This window comes from Sarcophilus harrisii, chromosome 2, assembly GCF_902635505.1.
Source record: "Sarcophilus harrisii chromosome 2, mSarHar1.11, whole genome shotgun sequence".
NCBI lineage: Eukaryota > Metazoa > Chordata > Mammalia > Dasyuromorphia > Dasyuridae > Sarcophilus > Sarcophilus harrisii.
This window is the reverse complement of record NC_045427.1, coordinates 50,991,171-51,009,167: the sequence shown is the minus strand read 5'-3', so window position 1 is coordinate 51,009,167 and position 17,997 is coordinate 50,991,171. Positions and strand designations below refer to the sequence as shown.

At 35.1% G+C, this 17,997-nt stretch overlaps 1 protein-coding gene across 3 annotated transcripts in view; it reads right to left on the bottom strand.

Annotated features, from left to right (window-relative positions):
• MTHFSD (methenyltetrahydrofolate synthetase domain containing) overlaps window positions 1-17,997 on the bottom strand; it is a 48,555-nt gene that overhangs the window by 16,231 nt on the left and 14,327 nt on the right. Inside the window, exons 2-5 of one of the 3 annotated variants that reach the window (XM_023495091.2) lie at window positions 13,913-13,962; window positions 13,700-13,813; window positions 11,694-11,807; window positions 1,786-1,876 (exon numbers count right to left, since the gene is read on the bottom strand). In XM_023495091.2, the coding sequence (XP_023350859.1) occupies window positions 1,786-1,876; window positions 11,694-11,807; window positions 13,700-13,762 (268 nt within the window). In that variant the 5' untranslated portion in view covers window positions 13,763-13,813; window positions 13,913-13,962. Of the gene's footprint in view, window positions 1-1,785; window positions 1,877-11,693; window positions 11,808-13,699; window positions 13,814-13,848; window positions 13,963-17,997 lie in introns of all 3 variants that reach the window. The other 2 variants (XM_012540358.3, XM_012540359.3) reach the window with 2 other exon arrangements.

The following is a 17,997-nucleotide window of genomic DNA, read 5'->3' as shown; positions in this document are numbered from 1 at the left end:
AAGTTGAGAAGCACTTACTATACTGTAAATTATCTTGTGTGATTCTTTGGAACAATCTTATCAGGTAGGTCATATAAATATTATTTGTTTTACAAATGAAAAAGTAAAACTCTGGTAAGTGAGGCAGCCTTGCCAATGTCACACAAGGCAGAGCAGAGCCCTGACTCTACATCTTTTGACCCCGGAGGCTTTTTGCCTCTCAGATATGTTTTCTGGGATCCTGGGGTGCTTTGCCATTTCCTTCTCCAGGTCATCTTACAAACGAGGAAACTGGCAAACAGGATTAAGTGATTTGTGCAGCGTTACAGAAGGAGTGAATGTCTGAGCTCAGCTTTGAACTCAGGAAGAGGAGTCTTCCTGACTCCAGGCCCGGCACTTTATGCACTATGACGCCACCTAGCAGTCCAAATAATAATGTACTTTTCTATAAACAGAAGTTAAAGGAGTAAAATGATTTATCTAAAGTTCAGTAATGGAACTGGGACTCAAACCCAGTATTTCTAGCTTCTTAAGGAAATATATTACTTTTAACTTTTATAAAAAGACCAAATATGAAGGGAAAGGATTTTTTAAAAATTTCAAAAGATTCATTCTTTTAAATTATTACCATTCTGAAACACTAGCTATTTTGGAAATCTTGATCACAAAGATCTCAGATAATTCTGATCCTGAGGGAGGTTAATACAAGGCCTCAGTTTACAAAGTTCTCTCTTTCTCACATGTCCTGTCTCTCAGGTCTCTCTCTCCCACTGCCCTTCTCCTTCCCACCCCCCCCCCCATTTCTCTCTCTGTTTCTCTGTCTCTCTCTCGTCTTCCCTCTCTCCCTCCACCCCTGCAATTGTCTCTCTTTTTAAGAGATAAAAGGAAAAAGCCTTCCTAGCCACAGTCAAAACATTATTTTAAAAGAACATCTCTGTTAATATGCCGACCTCAGGTGGAACCCACCAATTCGCCAATTTAAACAGATTATTTTCAAAGTGCCTGGTTTTGAAGCATACAAGATGGCCTTGTGGAATGAAATAGCAGCATGGGGAAAAAGTCCACTGTTAACCACAGGAGCTTAACTGTTTGGGGCAGTTGAGGGGTGAGCTGCCTGGCAGAGGGAGCACAGCTTTGCTAGAGGCCATCCTGCAGGTGGCATGGTTCAGCTCACCTGGCAAAGGACCAAAGGCTTCTGAAAGTTTGGCGAGGAGTGTAAGGGACGTGTTGTGCTGTTAAGGATATGGCTGATCACAAGAAAAACAAAGCTCAAAAGCTGAGGCTTTTCCACTGTTCAAGTCCCCTGAAAACCAATGATTTACTGCAAATATATTCAGCTTCAGGTCCAGGTAACTTGAGAAAGATCTTTTCTTTAAGGTAGGTGAATTTGAAAGTGGTGAATGATTTGAGGGCTCAACTTAATCCTTGGTGATCCCACCGATGACTGTTTTAATTAGGAAGACTAAACACATGAGTGAAAGAGCCCTGTACTAGCAGGTTAGTTTCTCTCACTAAATAAGGGTTTGGAGAGCAAAGTCTATTCTGCACCAGTATTTCCTCATCTATAAAATGAGGTGGTTGGACTTAAAAATCTCTATGTGTCCATGGTAATGATCAGTAGTGATTCAAACACATGTTCAGCAAGGGATTGTGTCCCTGGGGATACAATCATGAGAAAAATCAATAAAAAATACCTGTAGAATAACAACTGAAATCACAACCATATTAGAAAACATGAACCCAAACACTTTAGATGACAGTGTTAATATAACTTTTTGGATAAACTAATAAATGTTTAATTCCTACCTTTTTCAGAAACAGCCACTGATCCCACTACTATCAAATCCACAAGGACTTTAGAATCCAAACCTATAGGTACGCTGTAGTTTTTTACACCCTAAATGCAAAGACATGTTTTTAAAACTTCAAATGCAATAGCAAAAACAAAGTGGGCAAATGAAATGTTATTTATCACCACAAAATGGAGAGGAAATTCACCACTTATTATTTAAGTCATAGCTATATACTTAAGTTACAAAACCAATTCTTGTCTATATGAACAAAATTTTCCTTGATCAAGAAGAAAAAGGGTCATTAATATATATAGTACACATGTGTACATGTAATACACACATGTATATATCATATAAACACACACATCTCTGTATATATGTCATTAATTAATGAAAATCTATATAAAAAGAATGAGGCTAAAAACATATGATGTAAGGATGAAAGCAAACTTTCTTAGAAAGTCCAGAAAAATATAAATTTTAACTTTAATTAGCTTAATTTTCAAAAATTGGAACAGTTATTAGGAAGTATATTAAATGGCCATGTATAAAAGTAGAAAATGACTTATGAAATTAGCACATATAGTTCATTTTAAATTCATGGTTAAAATCACAATGATCCTTTCATCTCATTATGTAGTTCAAAATGTCACAATTCTTTATCTCTAGATAGCTATTTCCAACAAACCAGGTGAATAATGATTGTTACCTCAAAACAATCTTTGAACTTCTTTGGGTGCTGTGTTAAGTGACTGGCCCTGCTAATGGGCTGAACTACATTTTTCTTTAATCTCAAACTGTGTCTTCTTAAACTTATCTTTCCTTTTTTTAAAAATTTATTATAGCTTTTTATTTATAAGTTATATGCATAGGTAATTTTACAGCATTGACAATTGCAAAATCTTTTGTTCCAATTTTTCCCCTCCTTCCCCCAACCCCTTCCCCCAGATGGCAGGTTGACCAATACATGTTAAATATGTTAAAGTATAAATTAAATATAATAATAGTATACATGTCCAAACAGTTATTTTGCTGTACAAAAAGAATCGGACTTTGAAATAGTGTTCCATTAGCCTGTGAAGGAAATCAAAAATGCTGGCAGACAAAAATAGAGGGATTGGGAATTCTATGTAGTGGTTCACACTCATTTCCCAGAGTTCTTTCCCTGGGTGGAGCTGGTTCAGTTCATTACTGATGTATTGGAGCTGATTTGGTTTATCTCATTCTTGAAAAGGGCCAGGTCCATTAGAATTGATCATCATATAGTATTGTTGTTGAAGTGTATAATGATCTCCTGGTCCTGTTCATTTCACTCAGTATCAGTTCATGTAAGTCTCCCCAGGCTTTTCTGAAATCATCCTGTTGGTCATTTCTTACAGAACAATAATATTCCATAATATTCATATACCACAATTTATTCAGCCATTCTCCAATTGATGGGCATCCACTCAGTTTCCAGTTTCTGTCCACAACAAAAAGGGCTGCCACAAACATTCGTGCACATACAGGTTCCTTTCCGAACTTCTTTAAAATTTCTTTGGGGTATAAGCCCAGTAGTAATACTGGTGGATCAAAGGGTATGCATGGTTTGATAACTTTTTGAGCATAATTCCAAATCTCTCTCCAGAATGGCTGGATGTATTCACAATTCCAACAACAATGTATCAGTGTCCCTGTTTTCCCACATCCTCTCCAACATTGCGCATTATCTTTCCCTGTCATTATAGCCAATCTGACAGGTGTGTAATGGTATCTCAGAGTTGTCTTAATTTGCATTTCTCTGATTAACAGTGATTTGGAGCATCTTTTCATATGGCTAGAAATATAAACTTATCTTTGCTTAGACTCCACCCCATGGATGGACTTCCTTTAAATATTACTGTCACTGACTCAAGTTTTCTGTCCAGTAAATTTGAGAATCAGGAAGGGCTCTTAAAGAACCCATATACTGAGAGTAATTCAGGAGGCAGGTGGTGAGTATTATGGACTGGCTCTATGGGATTCAATGGGTGTGGGAAGATGGGCAAACATGCAGAATGTTGAGACCAAAATTAAGATATGCAATCTGCCTAAAAAACCCAATCTAACTAACATCAGAGTTTCTGGGACGGATGCACCAGAAGAAATTATTTTAGCCATGAAATCAGAACCACTAATTGTCTGATTGTCTACAAGTCTGCTTGTTTGTCTGTGCTGATCTATATTATTAACTTTAATAAAAAGAAAAAAAAATCTAAACCTTTTGCCATGTGGTCATGATCTTAATAATTATATGTTGCTTTCTATTAATTTTCTTTCTTCCTTTTTAAAAAAACTAAACCTGTTTATACCTTAGCAGTAAAATATGTTTAAAGTCAAATATCATTTTTGTAGTAGGTCTTTAGTAAATGTTGAATATTTGTTGAAAGATTCTGGATCTCTTAGCCTAAAAACTTTGTTTTATAAGTTATTAAAAGGAAAAATTATCTTGAAGGTAAAAAAGATTACTTTATTCTTTAAAATATATATTAAGAAGTCGATAACTTTGGGTTTCAAATTCTACAAACAGGTCCATTTTGCAACTGTGGTAAAGAAAGGGCCTGTAATGTTAAATAGATGTTTTAAATTTTACAACACAACGAAATTATATAATATGACAAAGCTGAGATTTGAACTCAGGTCCTGTAACTTGGAATTCATCACTCTTTCTACTGGACCACGTTGCCTTGTTCACAATGGTAGACCACAGCTAATAACAGAGCCTTAAAAGATTATAATTCTGATTTTTACAGGGCTGATGGGTAGAAATATTTTGAATTTTACATTGAAATTTTGAAGATATGAACAAGAGAAATTCCAATGAGAAGGAAAAGAGGTAGTCATGTGAAAGGTCAATATGGCTTCTAAGAGAATAATTAATTGATCAGTTCAGATTTAAAGGCAAGTATAGTTGATGGAATTAAGGGAAAGATAAATGAAGATGAATATATCAGTAGCATAGTCATGTAAAAATAGTGACTGGCTACACAGCAAAGATGAGCTGAGGCTCATAATGAATACAAAAAGAACAAGGACTTCATCAATTGGCTAAAGAAATTATGGTATATAATTGGGATGAAATACTATTGTACCTTAAAAAATGATGAGATGGATAATTTCTGAAAAACCTGGGAAAACTTAAATGATCTGATGCAGCAGGAAGTGAGCAGCTTGAGCAGAACATTGCACACAGTAATTGCAATACTGTAGTGATGATCAACTTTGAAAAACACAGCTAACTCAGATTGAGACAAAGATCTAGACAATTCCAAAGGACTCATGATGAAAAATATTATCCACCTCCAGAGAAAGAATTAACTATGAGTTTACTTGTCTCTGAGCTGACCTACAATACTATTAACAAAAAAAGAAACAAAAAACCCAAACCTCTTGCCTTGAAGCATATTTTTCACTTTAATTTTTTTGCCTTTTTTTTTTTTTCTTTTTTGGCAACAGGGCTAAAATGGAGATGTTTTGCATGATTTCACATATATAATGGTTATTATAATGTTTGCCTTCTCAATGGGTATGGGGGTAAGGGAAAAACATAAACTGGAACTAAAAAAAAATTTTTTAATGTTGAAAAATGAAAGAACAAGGGCTTAAGATGTTTTTCAAAGAAAGAAGAGAAAGAATTCATTACAGGTTAGAAATGAACCTTAATAAATTAGGAATTAACTTTGAATTTCAGATTCTATAACATATTTTTCCCCACTGGCATCTAAACCAAAGGATATAGAATAAAAAGGACTGAGAAATAGGAAAATGTATATATTAAAGAGATCTTCAATTCTGAGTTACTACCTTATGTTACAATGAGGAAAAATTAATGTTAATTGGAGAATTTGCGATCAGATCTGTTATTTCACTGCAGATATAACTGCTTGATCTTTATTAGTGATCTTTAAAAGACTTTCAATGTGAGCAGGAAGCTTCAGAACCATAATGGTAATGGACTCTTGTATTTCACATTTTGTTTTGTCCATTCCCCGCTTAGATGGATGGCCATTGTGACCAAGCTATAATGGCCACATCTTGTTAAGGACCATCCCTAAGTGAAGGGGCAGGTCAACTTTCAGAGAGCCTCCACAGCTGTGAAGCTGTGAAGGAGTTGCAAAGTAGCCTTTACTGATGCAGCTGTTGCTTATGGATTGGGAATGAAATAAATTGGAGGCTAGAGGGAAGAGGAGAAAGGTCAGAGAACGCAACTGCCTCTCAGTCTCCTTGTATCACCATCATCATCTCAAATGAAGAGATCCATTCTACAGGTCTGAGTTAGATCTCCAGAAGCCACTGGCAGGTGGCTCCCATATTGCAACATATGGCACCCAAACGTGAGGCATAAGAAACCCAAGAAACAAAGAAGCAGCAGCACCTAAGAGCTGTTCATGAGTAGGATCCTCTCAGGAGAGTTACTCTGGTAACCCACAGGGAAGGAAAGGGAGAAGAGCCCCAGTAAGACTTTTTTAGTCGGGATAATTAAATGGGCCAACACATCAAAGGGCCAAGCCAGGAGACTGATGAGAGATTTATGAAAAATGCCTATTCTGACTACAATCCTCTTTTCCATTTGAAAGTTTGACTCCATGACATCTCACAAGATTCAATACCTGTTATAGTGCTATTTATACTCCCTAGCATGCAGATTCAGATATCATAGCATGTGGACTTAGATAACAGCTAATTCAAAATTTACTGACCATGCTATGGGGGGGAAAATAATCACATTTCCATAAAACAAAACATGGGGAATTGTTAAGGACCATGCCTAAGTGAAGAGGCAGGTCAATTCTCCAAAAGCTTCCATAGCTATGACACTTGAAGGAGTTGCAAAGCAGCCCTTACAGATGTTCCTTGTGGATTGGGAATGAAATTAATTGGAGGCAAGAGGGAAGAGGAGAAAAGTCAGAGAACGCAACTGCTTCTCGGTCTCCTTGTATCATCATCATCCTCTGACATGAAAAGATCCATTCTACAGGTCTGAGTTAGACCTCCAGCAGCCACTGGGACAGGTGGCTCCTGTATCACAACATCTGGCAGTACAAACACTATTTTCTTCTTGTTGTTTTTTGTCTCTTTGCTACTGTGGATGAGAGAAATCCTTTGTATACCATATTGGGAAGATAAAGGATATTTCCAGGAATGTTGGTCTGCTCATCAAAAAACCAATCAAGTAAACCAGCCAAGGTAGCCTACCACGATAAAGGCACGATACAGTCTGTCCCAGACTAGATTGAATTACCGTGGTAATAATTACCACAAGGCAAATGTCATACTTCAACCCTTAAGTCAGCATATCACTCTCTTTTAAAACATCTACCACACTTCAAACAGCTATTTTAATCCTGACTACTTGGCAACGACTCTACCATTAACCCCTACCTTGAACACACTGAAAAAAATAAGCCAGAGTCATAGCCTTTCCCTTAACTTGCCCTGTTTCAGGGTCAAGGTCATTGCTGTACCTACAACAGTGAACACTGGGGTACACTACCATGGGGTCTCAACCACTGGTCAGAGATTCCTAGGGACTCTCAGAACTTACCCAAAGTTTTGCACAGATTGTCATTCTAGCTGAGTGATATCTCAACCACCAGCCCATTTTCTGACCACTGGGCTGAGAGTCCACCACCCACAGAACTCAAGGCCCCAGAGTACCGGTAGCCAGGCCAACAAACTCTCCCACATTTATTCCCACCCTTTTCCCAAGCTCTTTCAACTGGCTAAAGCCTTGAAAAGGCCGTACACAAAGCCAGGTCTATAACTATCTGGAAAAGGACCATAGTTCACAACTTTTAAAATACTGCATAGTATTTTAAAAAGGGAAGGGATAGTATATTTAAAAGTAACAATATTTGCTATAATGAAATTTGATCTATATGTTATTTCTACTTGTGTTATTTAAATTATGAAGTATAATAATTTGAATTAGAATACATTTTACCAAATTCTCCTTTTACCCCTACTGCAATCGGGAGCTGCATATAAATCAGTCAAATGATCAACGAAATGCTAAAACACAAGTTTCAACAGCATTTCCTTACCACATTTTAACACTAGGGGACACTAGAGGATCATCTACCTTAAAAAATTTTTTTTTTATTTTAGAGGGGAATTCATAGAATCTTATAGAATATCCTTTTCTCTGGTCCCCTTAGGAGGAACTTTAAAGATGATCTTATCCAACCTGAGTAATCTTCCATTGGGAGAAACTGAATCCTAGATTTTCCCAATGAGACAAAACCACCATAACAATGAATAAAATCTGGGTCACTACACTCTCAAGATAGTAATCCAAACAAAAATTATAAATAATTAACCTTATTTATTCAGTTCATATAGATGATTTTCAATTTTCTACCTAAGTGCTAGGGTAGTACTTGATATTCCTTTTGGGATGCACTTAAAAAATGAAACCATAAATCTCTTTTAAGTATATAATGAATTCAACATCTAAATTTCTGGGCTGTCCTGTTTTACAAAGCATTTCCTTCCAGACTTCTATTCTTTCTATGAATTTTAAGTTGCTTCAAGGACACTTTTTAAATTTAATTTTTTCAATTAACAAAATCGATCTTGTCTCTTTCATATTTCAAACTTCCTTTGGAAAAACAAAAACAAAAACAAAACCTTGTGACAAATATGCAGCTAAGTAAAACAAATTCTCATGTCAGTTGTGTCCCCAAGATATATGTTGTATTCATTCTCTGATTTTCTAAAATAACAATTTATTAACAGTCACTATTTTTATAACACCAGAATATTCTCCCTTTCCCTCCCTGAGAACTATTTAACAAATAACATTTTTTAAAAGAAAGAGGTAGAAAAACAATCATAAAAACTGATGCACAGAACAAGTCAGAAAAATATATGCAATTTACCACCTTCATGGACTTCCTACCACGATAAAATAGTGGGAGTAGGAATATCCTCTCATTTATCTTCAATGGGCCATGTGTTATTTCTAATTTTGCAACATTTACTTTTCACTGTTTTATAATAGTTCTTTCCTCAATATTATTGTAGTTGTTATTTTCTTGGCTCTGCTTACCTCACTGTGTATCAGATTGTGTAAAATTTCCCATGGTTCTCTATATTCACATTTATAATTTCTTACAGCACATTAATATTCCATTATATTTTTGTATAATTTGTTTAGTCATTCCTCAATCAATGGGTGTTTATTTTATCTTCAATTCTCTGCTACCACAAAAAGTACTGCTAAAAAAATCTTCATATATATGGGATCAATGATATACAAAGTCCTATAATCAGTCCAGATCAAAAGATATGGACTTTTTTTTTCACTTTATGTGTATATTGGTTTCCAAAATGATTATACTGAAATCACAGCTCCACCAAACATGCACTAGTATATTTATTTCCTTACAACTTTTCCAACATTGATTATTGTTGTTTTTTAATTATCGTTGCCTATTTGTTAGGTATAAAGTAAAACCTCAGGGTTGCTTTGATTTGAATTGTCTTGTTATTCAGTTAGAACATTCTTTCATATAGTTAAAAGTTTGTAATTATTCTTTTGAAAAACTTGTTTGTCCTTATAGTTTTGATCAAAATGAAGATAAAATGAGGCACAATAACAATAAAAGGTGTTCTTTAGCTTTTCAGTAAGCCAAGACTCTGAATGAGATAATTTTTACAGAAAAAAGGAAGAGCATCCAAAAACTAAACAGCAGCATCAAAGATGGGGAAAACCATACTATTGGTTACAAAGCTTGAAGCATCACAGGTATATGAAACAATCAGATTAACTGGAAATTAAGAGTCAGGGATTAGTTATGACCCTTTCTTTCATCTGATAGCTAAGAAATGTTAATTTTTTGAATCCACCAGCAAGGACTGCTTAGTGATAGTGGATCAGACTTATTTGCATAGGAGACCAGACTCCCTGGCTTTCAATTGAATCCTTCAAGAATAACAGATTTCCTTGAGACAAGAAAAAAAAAAAAACAGTAATTAGCAGATCTGAACTTCTAAACTTAGCTCAGGGGCTTACACAGGAAAGCTGAATTTTCAAACTTTGAGAAAATTCAAATATGACTTTGGCAGTTACAAAAATGTCAGTGATGAAACAGAATAAAATCAATAACAAAATGAAATCAATTTAATTTTCCCAATTTTCAATATCCTTTGCCTTTATATCCTTTCTATTTCTTTAAGAAGTGTTTTATAATTGAACGCATATAAGTATTTCATGTATTTTGGTAGATTAATCCCAATATTTGGTGAATTTTATGGTTAATTCCCTTTACATTATTACCTTTTGAATTAGTTATTACTATATAGAAATGCTGGTCATTTTTGTAGGTTTATTTTTGAAGCTTACAACTTTGTTAAAGCTATTGTTTTTCATTGTGTGTTTCATAGGATTTTTTAAGCAAATGAGGATGGCATCAACAAATGGTTTTTATCTCCTCTATGCCTACAGAACAAGAAGTTTTAAATTGCACCAAGACTTTTGGGGCCTAAATTTATGCCATTATTTTCTTCCTTTTATTTCACTGCTATTGATAGCATTTCTAGAACTACATCAAATCATACTAGATAAAGAGAAATCATTTTTGCTTTATTCTTGTACTGACTGGGAAAATTTCTAGTGTATACTCAGTGCCATGATATATACTCTTGGTTTTAAATATATGCCTTTTGTAATACTACAAAATAATTTATCTGTGTATATTTTTGGCATACATGAATACTGCATTTTGTCAAAGGTTTTTTCTGCATCTACTGAGATAATTATATGGTTTGGAATATTTTTGAGCACAAACTACTAGGGAAAAACTGTCTAATAAGAACTACAAAGAAAACTGTAAAGCACTTTGTCAGAAATTAAAACTAATGCCATATGCCACACTCAAAGACAGAAAATTATATTATAAAATAATCAGAGAATAGACTAGATACCTTTTTATAATTTTAGTTATGGGGGGAACTCAATCCAAAAAGAGTGAGAAAATAATGAAAAATAAAATAAATAAATTTAATTATAAAATGAACAATGCTTATGAAGCACTATACTCATAGCAACACTGAAGAAGTCAGTGACTCAGCATTTATTGCTAATTACGTGCGAAGTATTGGGGATATAAAGAGAAAAGCAGAGATAGTTCCTACTCTCAAAAATCTCAAAAAAACCCCAAAAGATTATTTTACCCTAACAGAATCGGTGCACCTAAGATAAAAGAAATTGTTGAGGGAAATCTTTGCATAAACTATGTTAGATAAAAGCCTAGTTTCCAAAATATACAGGACACGATGCAAATATATATACTCTCAAGTGCTAGTTCAAAACAGCTAATTGATTAAAGTCTATCAATAGTTTCCCAAAGAAATATTCAAACTATCAACAAGCACAAGAAAAAATGCTCCAAATCACAAGTAAGAAGAGAAATATAAATCAAATTAACTCTTTGATTTTATCCTGCAAAACAAAAGGGTTTATCTATCATAACAGCAAAGATGATAAAAGATAGGAATTTTCAGTCAATTATTGCAGCAGTTCTAGGAAGACAGACTAATAAATGGCCAATCTGTTCTGTAGAAGAAATAAGGAAAGGTATTGGCCTCTTCTCAGTGAGAAGTATGAGGAAAGCGTAATGGCCTATCTAGGGGTCTAGAGTGTTGAACGTTCTCTCAGATGACTCAGCTCCCCATAGTGATTGTACTTAATTGTATTTGTTATGGGAGGGCTAATTGTGGAAGAACATATTGAGAAATGACTTCAGCATTGAGAAGGTCTCAAAACTTTTTAAAAAATCTCATATGGATGATAACTTTTTGACTCATGAAAATTCCTTTTTTACTATTCCACTACTAAAAGTCTCAGATCAAAACAGTTCTGATTCTGTTTTATCAGGGATGTCCATTTTTCATACTTACCTGAGAAGTGGCACACTTTCTCAAGATTTCTTTTGTTGCTCCAGGTGGTGGGACAATCTTATTAAATAATCCCGTTCTCAATCGTGGTGTAGGAACTAACAAAGTTTTTCTGCCCTTTTAGAGGAAAAATTATAAGAGATTACAAATGAAAAAGTATTCCTTATTTTTTCAAATTACATCAGATAAAGTACCTAGCTTCCATATGTTATTTCTGAGCATGACCAGAATACCATCACTTTAAAGTAAGCAATAAACAAAGTTAAGTACAGTAATTGCTTTGAGTTTGTGGTACAACTCGATTAACTGAAACGTTTAGAAGATAGTCCATTTGACCCTATCTCATATCAAACCAATGGCATGGATTTAGCTTTAATGCTTTATATGATGAATATTAATTTCTTCAAGGAAAATAGAGTACTTACTAAATAGTTCAATCATATTCAGTGATCCATAAGGATTCTGGACAACTCTAAGTGTAAAGATTTTATCTAAAATTACTTTAATAATTCAAACTGATCAAGTTGTGTGAGAATTTCAATTATAATATTTGTGTGCTTCCCATGCTCTCACAGCATGAACTCCTGCTGTGTTCAGCATCACAGTCTTTGGTACTTCATGCCTTTGGTGTTATTTTCATTACAAAGTTATGTCCTACTTATTAATTTATTCACAAAAGTATAATGACCCACCAATCCAACTAACTGGTCTAATGATTAATACATCTCAGTATCTGTGGGTCATTACTTGTTATTTTTATTAACAACTCATAAACTCCAAATCTAGCACCCTGGCAGGTATATTACCTCTGTTATCTGAATGACCATAATGTCTCTGTTAGCCTGTCATTGATACCTAAAAATTTGCACCATTAAAAATCCAGTTTGTTGGAATTAGGGTATCATTTCTTATTAAAGCCAAGTATCCCTGAAAAACTGTTATATTCATAAAGAGTGAAGAATCAGAGTTGTAGGTTTTGGACGGCTAATGTGGACATTTGTTTTACTTGACTATGTATATTTATTACAAGGGTTTTCTTTGTATTTTTTTATTTTTTTTTTTTTTTTGCAATTGGGTGGGATGGAAGAGGAGTAGAAGGAAAAAAGTGTTCATTCAGGGTAAAAAACAGAAATAAAGGTCGATCCATAATAAAAAAAGAAAAAACTATCATTGATCAATAACTAGGATGGAGTGATTTTTTTCCTAGAGTATTATTAGAGAATGGGGATGAGGGAAGGGGGACATCTGTTAATAATGGTCCAGAGACCTCAATCCTAAATTTCTTTAGTCTTCCTCCAATCTGTAGTGTGGGGCAGGAACCCACTCCTGCTGTGATTGGACTGCCTTCTGTGGGGCTGTTGTACTCAAATCCAGTTGTTTTTGAGGTGCTCATGAGGGAATAGAGGAGCCAAGAGAAGGGGAAAGGACCCAAAGACAAAACTAATCTCAAAATTCTGCCCATGTTCTTTTTCCTGTGGTTACTAGAAACACAAACTACTCCGAACAGGAAAGAATCTCAGAGGTGTCAGAATCAGACTTTTACAAGAGAAGTGGTCCACAGAGAAGTGAATAGCCTGCTAAGGGTCACAGAGCCAGAACCCATCTGGGGCAGGATTCACATTCAGGTTTTCTGGACTCACAGAACATATCCAGAGGGAACCAAAGAGAGGCTGACAGGGCCAGCAGACTTGCTCTATTCAGCCCAGAGGGAAGGAAAGACATCCCGGCCTTGAGAGCTGTCCAAGAACACCTGCTGATCCAGGAGGCAGTCACTGATTCCCAAATCAGGGCTCCCTCCTGCCAGCTGCCATGGAAGGTAACCCTTGGTCAGGGACAGATCAGATTAAATGGCTTCAGCTCCAAGAATATGTAATTCTACTATTCTATAAATTCTAAAGGAGTGCTGTGTGTGTGCGCTCTCTTCCTAATCAAGGAGAAGCCACCGACTGTACAGAGAGTAGACTGACTTTATCTGAGCAAAGTATCCAGTTTAGGGAAGACATGATTACCTGCAGTACTATTAGTCGAATTCCTTCCAAAGGTTTATCAGGATCCACTTTAACTTCTTGCATTCTGGAGTAGGCTTCTAGCTCTTTGATATTTTGGCAGGCCTCATAAGACCCCTACATAGGTAAAAAAAGACCATCATCATACTTACATCGAGTGCAAGAAAGCGAGCATTCTTCTGGGGAGCATCAGGATTTACTTTTACAGTGCTAGACCTTTTAAATTCCTGTAAATACAGCAGCCTTTCAGCAGCATGAGAAGAACCCTAGTTTTAAAGAGAACAGCACATTACTCAAGGGTCTCCTAGATTTAAAGCTGAATAAAGAAAAGCTTCTAACAATCCTCTATTATGACATAAACTGAGCCAACATCTCTTTCCTCAAACCTGTGACTACAACTTATGGGACCATATGTGCACAGGTTAGTGCCTTCCATAGGTAGCTAGTAGACCTCTTGTCTATAGCAGTCTCTATTCTACCATTCTTATGTCCTTATGGCTTAAAATTGGCTTTTAAACTATTGATTTAAAATATGGACTTTTGACTAAAAATTCCTTGCAAAGAATTACGCATTCATTAAGTACAGTTACTGAGTGTGGTATTATCTTATAGGAGGATTCCAAGGTTAAACTGAGATAATGGGTATAAGGTATTTTGCACATTTGGAAGTCACTTTGTAAATGACAGCTATCATTATTGTAATTATTATTTTTTATTGTTAAAGCTTTTTATTTTCAAAACATATGCATAGATAATTTTCAATATTCACCCTTGAAAAACCTTGTGCTGCAAATTTTTCCCTTACTTCACTCCATCTCCTCCCCTAAACAGCAAGTAATCTTTTATGCTAAACGTGCAATTCTTCTATATGTATTTCCATAATAATCTTGCTGCACAAGAAAAATTCTATCAAAAAGGAAAAAAGTGAAAAAAAAATAAAATTCAAGCAAATAAAACAAAAATAACAACAAAACAAATAAACACAACAAAAAAAGTGAAAAAACTATGTTGTGATCCACACTCTCTGGGTGTGGATGACTCTCTCTATCATAAGACCATTGGAACTGGCCTGAATCATTGAAGAGAGCCACATTCATCAGAAATGATCATTGTATAATCTTGTCACTGCCGTGTACAATGATCTCTGCTCATATGCAATTCTCTTCAGGCCTTTCTGAAATCATCCTATTGATCATTTCTTATAGAACAATAATATTCCACAACATTCATATACCATAACTCATTCAGCAGTTCTCGAATTGATGGGCATCCATTCAGTTTCTAGTTTCTTGTCATTACAAAAAAGGGCTGCTACAAATATTTTTGCATATGTGGGTCCTTTTCTCTCTTTTATGATCTCTTATTGTTATTACTATTAAAACGAGATTTAAAGTTAGAGGATTTGGTTTCTGAAGGCAATCTGGTACAATAAATAGGAAGTTAGTTTTGGAGTCAGGAAGATCTGGTTTTAAAAGTCCATTTTTGGACAGAATCTATTTAACATCTCTTTGTTAAAGAAGGAAAGAAGGAAAAAAGGAATGAAGGAATGAAAGAAGTATCTATTATGTGCCAGGCATTAAGCTAAGGCCTTTCCAAATATTATCTCATTTAATTCTCATAACAATCCTAGGAGGTAGGTGTTATAATGACTCCCATTTTGCACTTGAGGAAAGTGAGACAGACAAGAGGTGAAGTAACTAGTACAGGGTCACATAACCTGTAAGTGTTTGAGGCTGAACTGGACATGACGTTCTGCTGCCCCCAACCAAGTGCTCTGGACCACCTAGATGTCTCTAGAACTCCAAGTTACCCACTGAGCTTCCGGTCTTTATCACTCTAGGGGATGTTCATATTAGTTCATCACAATGATGAAATCATAGTTACAGATCAAACCCAATAACAATAAACACAACAACTGCTCAGAACAACGTCAGAAAATAAGATGCTCCTCAGAATGGGAAAGGAGAGAAAAGGCTTGGGATTGACAGCTCAGTCCAAACCCTTGAGTCCCTGGATCTCCCTGGGCCTCAGGGTTCACATCTCTAAAATGATATAAATGTATCAGACACTCATTGATGTCTGTTCTAAGTCTAAACTGTATGGACTTGAGTTGATATGCAAGGTCACAGAAGTTTACTCCTTTAAGCATTTAGGACTTTTTAATTTTAACCATTTTTGGTGGAATCTTGCTAATTGCTAGAACATGCTGAATTACTTATATTTTAAAAAACAAGTTCTTATTAACATCTTCTTCTTCTATCATCATAGTTATCCTAAGGATCCCCTTCTCCTCTCTTTGGACCAGCTCATAATAAACAGTAATTTTTAGAGAAGAAAACAAAAATTGATCAATTCATGAAAAAGTCCAACAACCTGTGAATGTGTAACATCTGTGGCCCTTCTACCTTCACCATGGAGTAGAATATCATCTCAGATCTTTCCATTTGAGTTTTAATTGATCTTTTTTGTAACATTTACTTTTGATTTTTCAGCATGTGGTTGTGGCTTTCAATTTACATTGTTGAATTCACTTTGTTTACTTTACTCTGTATCAGTTCATATCTTTCCATGCTTCTCTGTATTCATCACACACACATCATTTTTTACAGCACAGTAATAATCCATTACATTCATTTCATACATCACAATTTATTTGGCTATTCCCCAGTAGAGAAATTCTTAGCTATTATAGAATATGTGCTTAAATTGATTTTACAAATAGGTTGGATCACCAAACACCTTATACATTTTGTGGGTACTATGAGATTTCCCTTTCTATTATTGTTTCATATGTTTTGTTGTTATATAAAAATGTAATTGATTTGAGTATTTCATAGCCTGCAACTTCACTGAAGCTATTGTCTCAATTAGGATTTTTGCAGATTCAGTAGAATTTTTCAAATAAATCATCATCACCACACAGAGATATTTTTATTTATCTTTATACTTTTAATTTCTTTCTCTTAACTTATAGCTTTGGTTAGCTTTTCCAGAACTTTATCAAATAATAATGAGAGTGGACATCCTTGCTTCACTCCTATATTTAATGGAGCAAGATTTTAGTGTTTTCCCATTGCAAATGATACTTGCTTTTGGTTTTAGATAGATGCTTTTATGATTTTCAAAAAAGGGTTTCTCTTGCCAATATTTTGTAGAATTATTAGCATAAAAGTGTTGTACTTTTCAAAAAGGTTTTTCTACATCTATTGAGATGATTATGTGGTTTTGTATGCTTTGGATTTCTCTCATTCTCTTCATCATCTATCTTTCTACTTTGATTCATTATCACTATAATTTTCTGCTCTTTCTCTTTTCTCTGCACAACTCAGGAAATCTATTTTAGACTCTTCCATCTAGGCAATTTCTGATATTGCCTTGTTGGTTTGTCGATGGAAACATTTTTTCATTGTACTTCACTCTCGTAACAAGCCAATGATTGAAAATGTCAAAGAGGATATTACTCTATAGAAAGATCCCTTCCCCATCACATCCCTGATTTTGCAGTCTACTTCTGTCCTATATCTTCCCCTGGTTACTTTTTTTCCCCTACTTAATACAAAATCTCATCCTTGGATCTCCAACCTCCCAGGCATCCAGTTGCCTCCAAGAGTACCAACTTCCCCTACTCTAGGTTAGATGATTACTCAAGATAAAATCCCCCAAGCTACACTTAAAAGATCCTGAATCTCCCTTGGTAGACCCCTGGCACATTTATCAGTAGAACCCTCTCCCACCCCTAAAACAAGGTCTCCAACCTTTCCCTGATTTTTCAATCCCTTTATTTTTTTTTTCGGCTATTCCTCTCTGGTCTGTTTTCTGAGAATAGTGGAGTGATTTTCACCTCATTGATAGCCCATGATTTGACCCCAGCACACCACATATTCTTCTCTAGCTTTGTGCTTCCCTCTCTACCTTTCACGTATTCTCCTATGTTATAGTGTAGTCATATAAAACAAAACCACAATAAACAATGACTAATTTGTCCATAATGTCCCTCACTTACCCTTCACTGTTACTTTCACTGGACTTCTGCCTTCATTCCTGTCTCCTTGTTTATATTAAGAATTTTTTCCCTGATCTATTGTCACTGTTTCTCTCCTTTTCTGCTGTATTTATTGACTCCTCATGCATTTGATTTGTCTTGAGTTGTTTCGGAAGCATATAGTCTCTTCAGTTATGGTTTTCTTTCTAAAGATGTTTCAAATACCTTTTTTTTTTTTAACTGAATATTCAACACTGTTCATTTATAGTTAGGTTTAAATTTGCAGCATAGTTTACCCTGGCCTATATTAATAACCAAA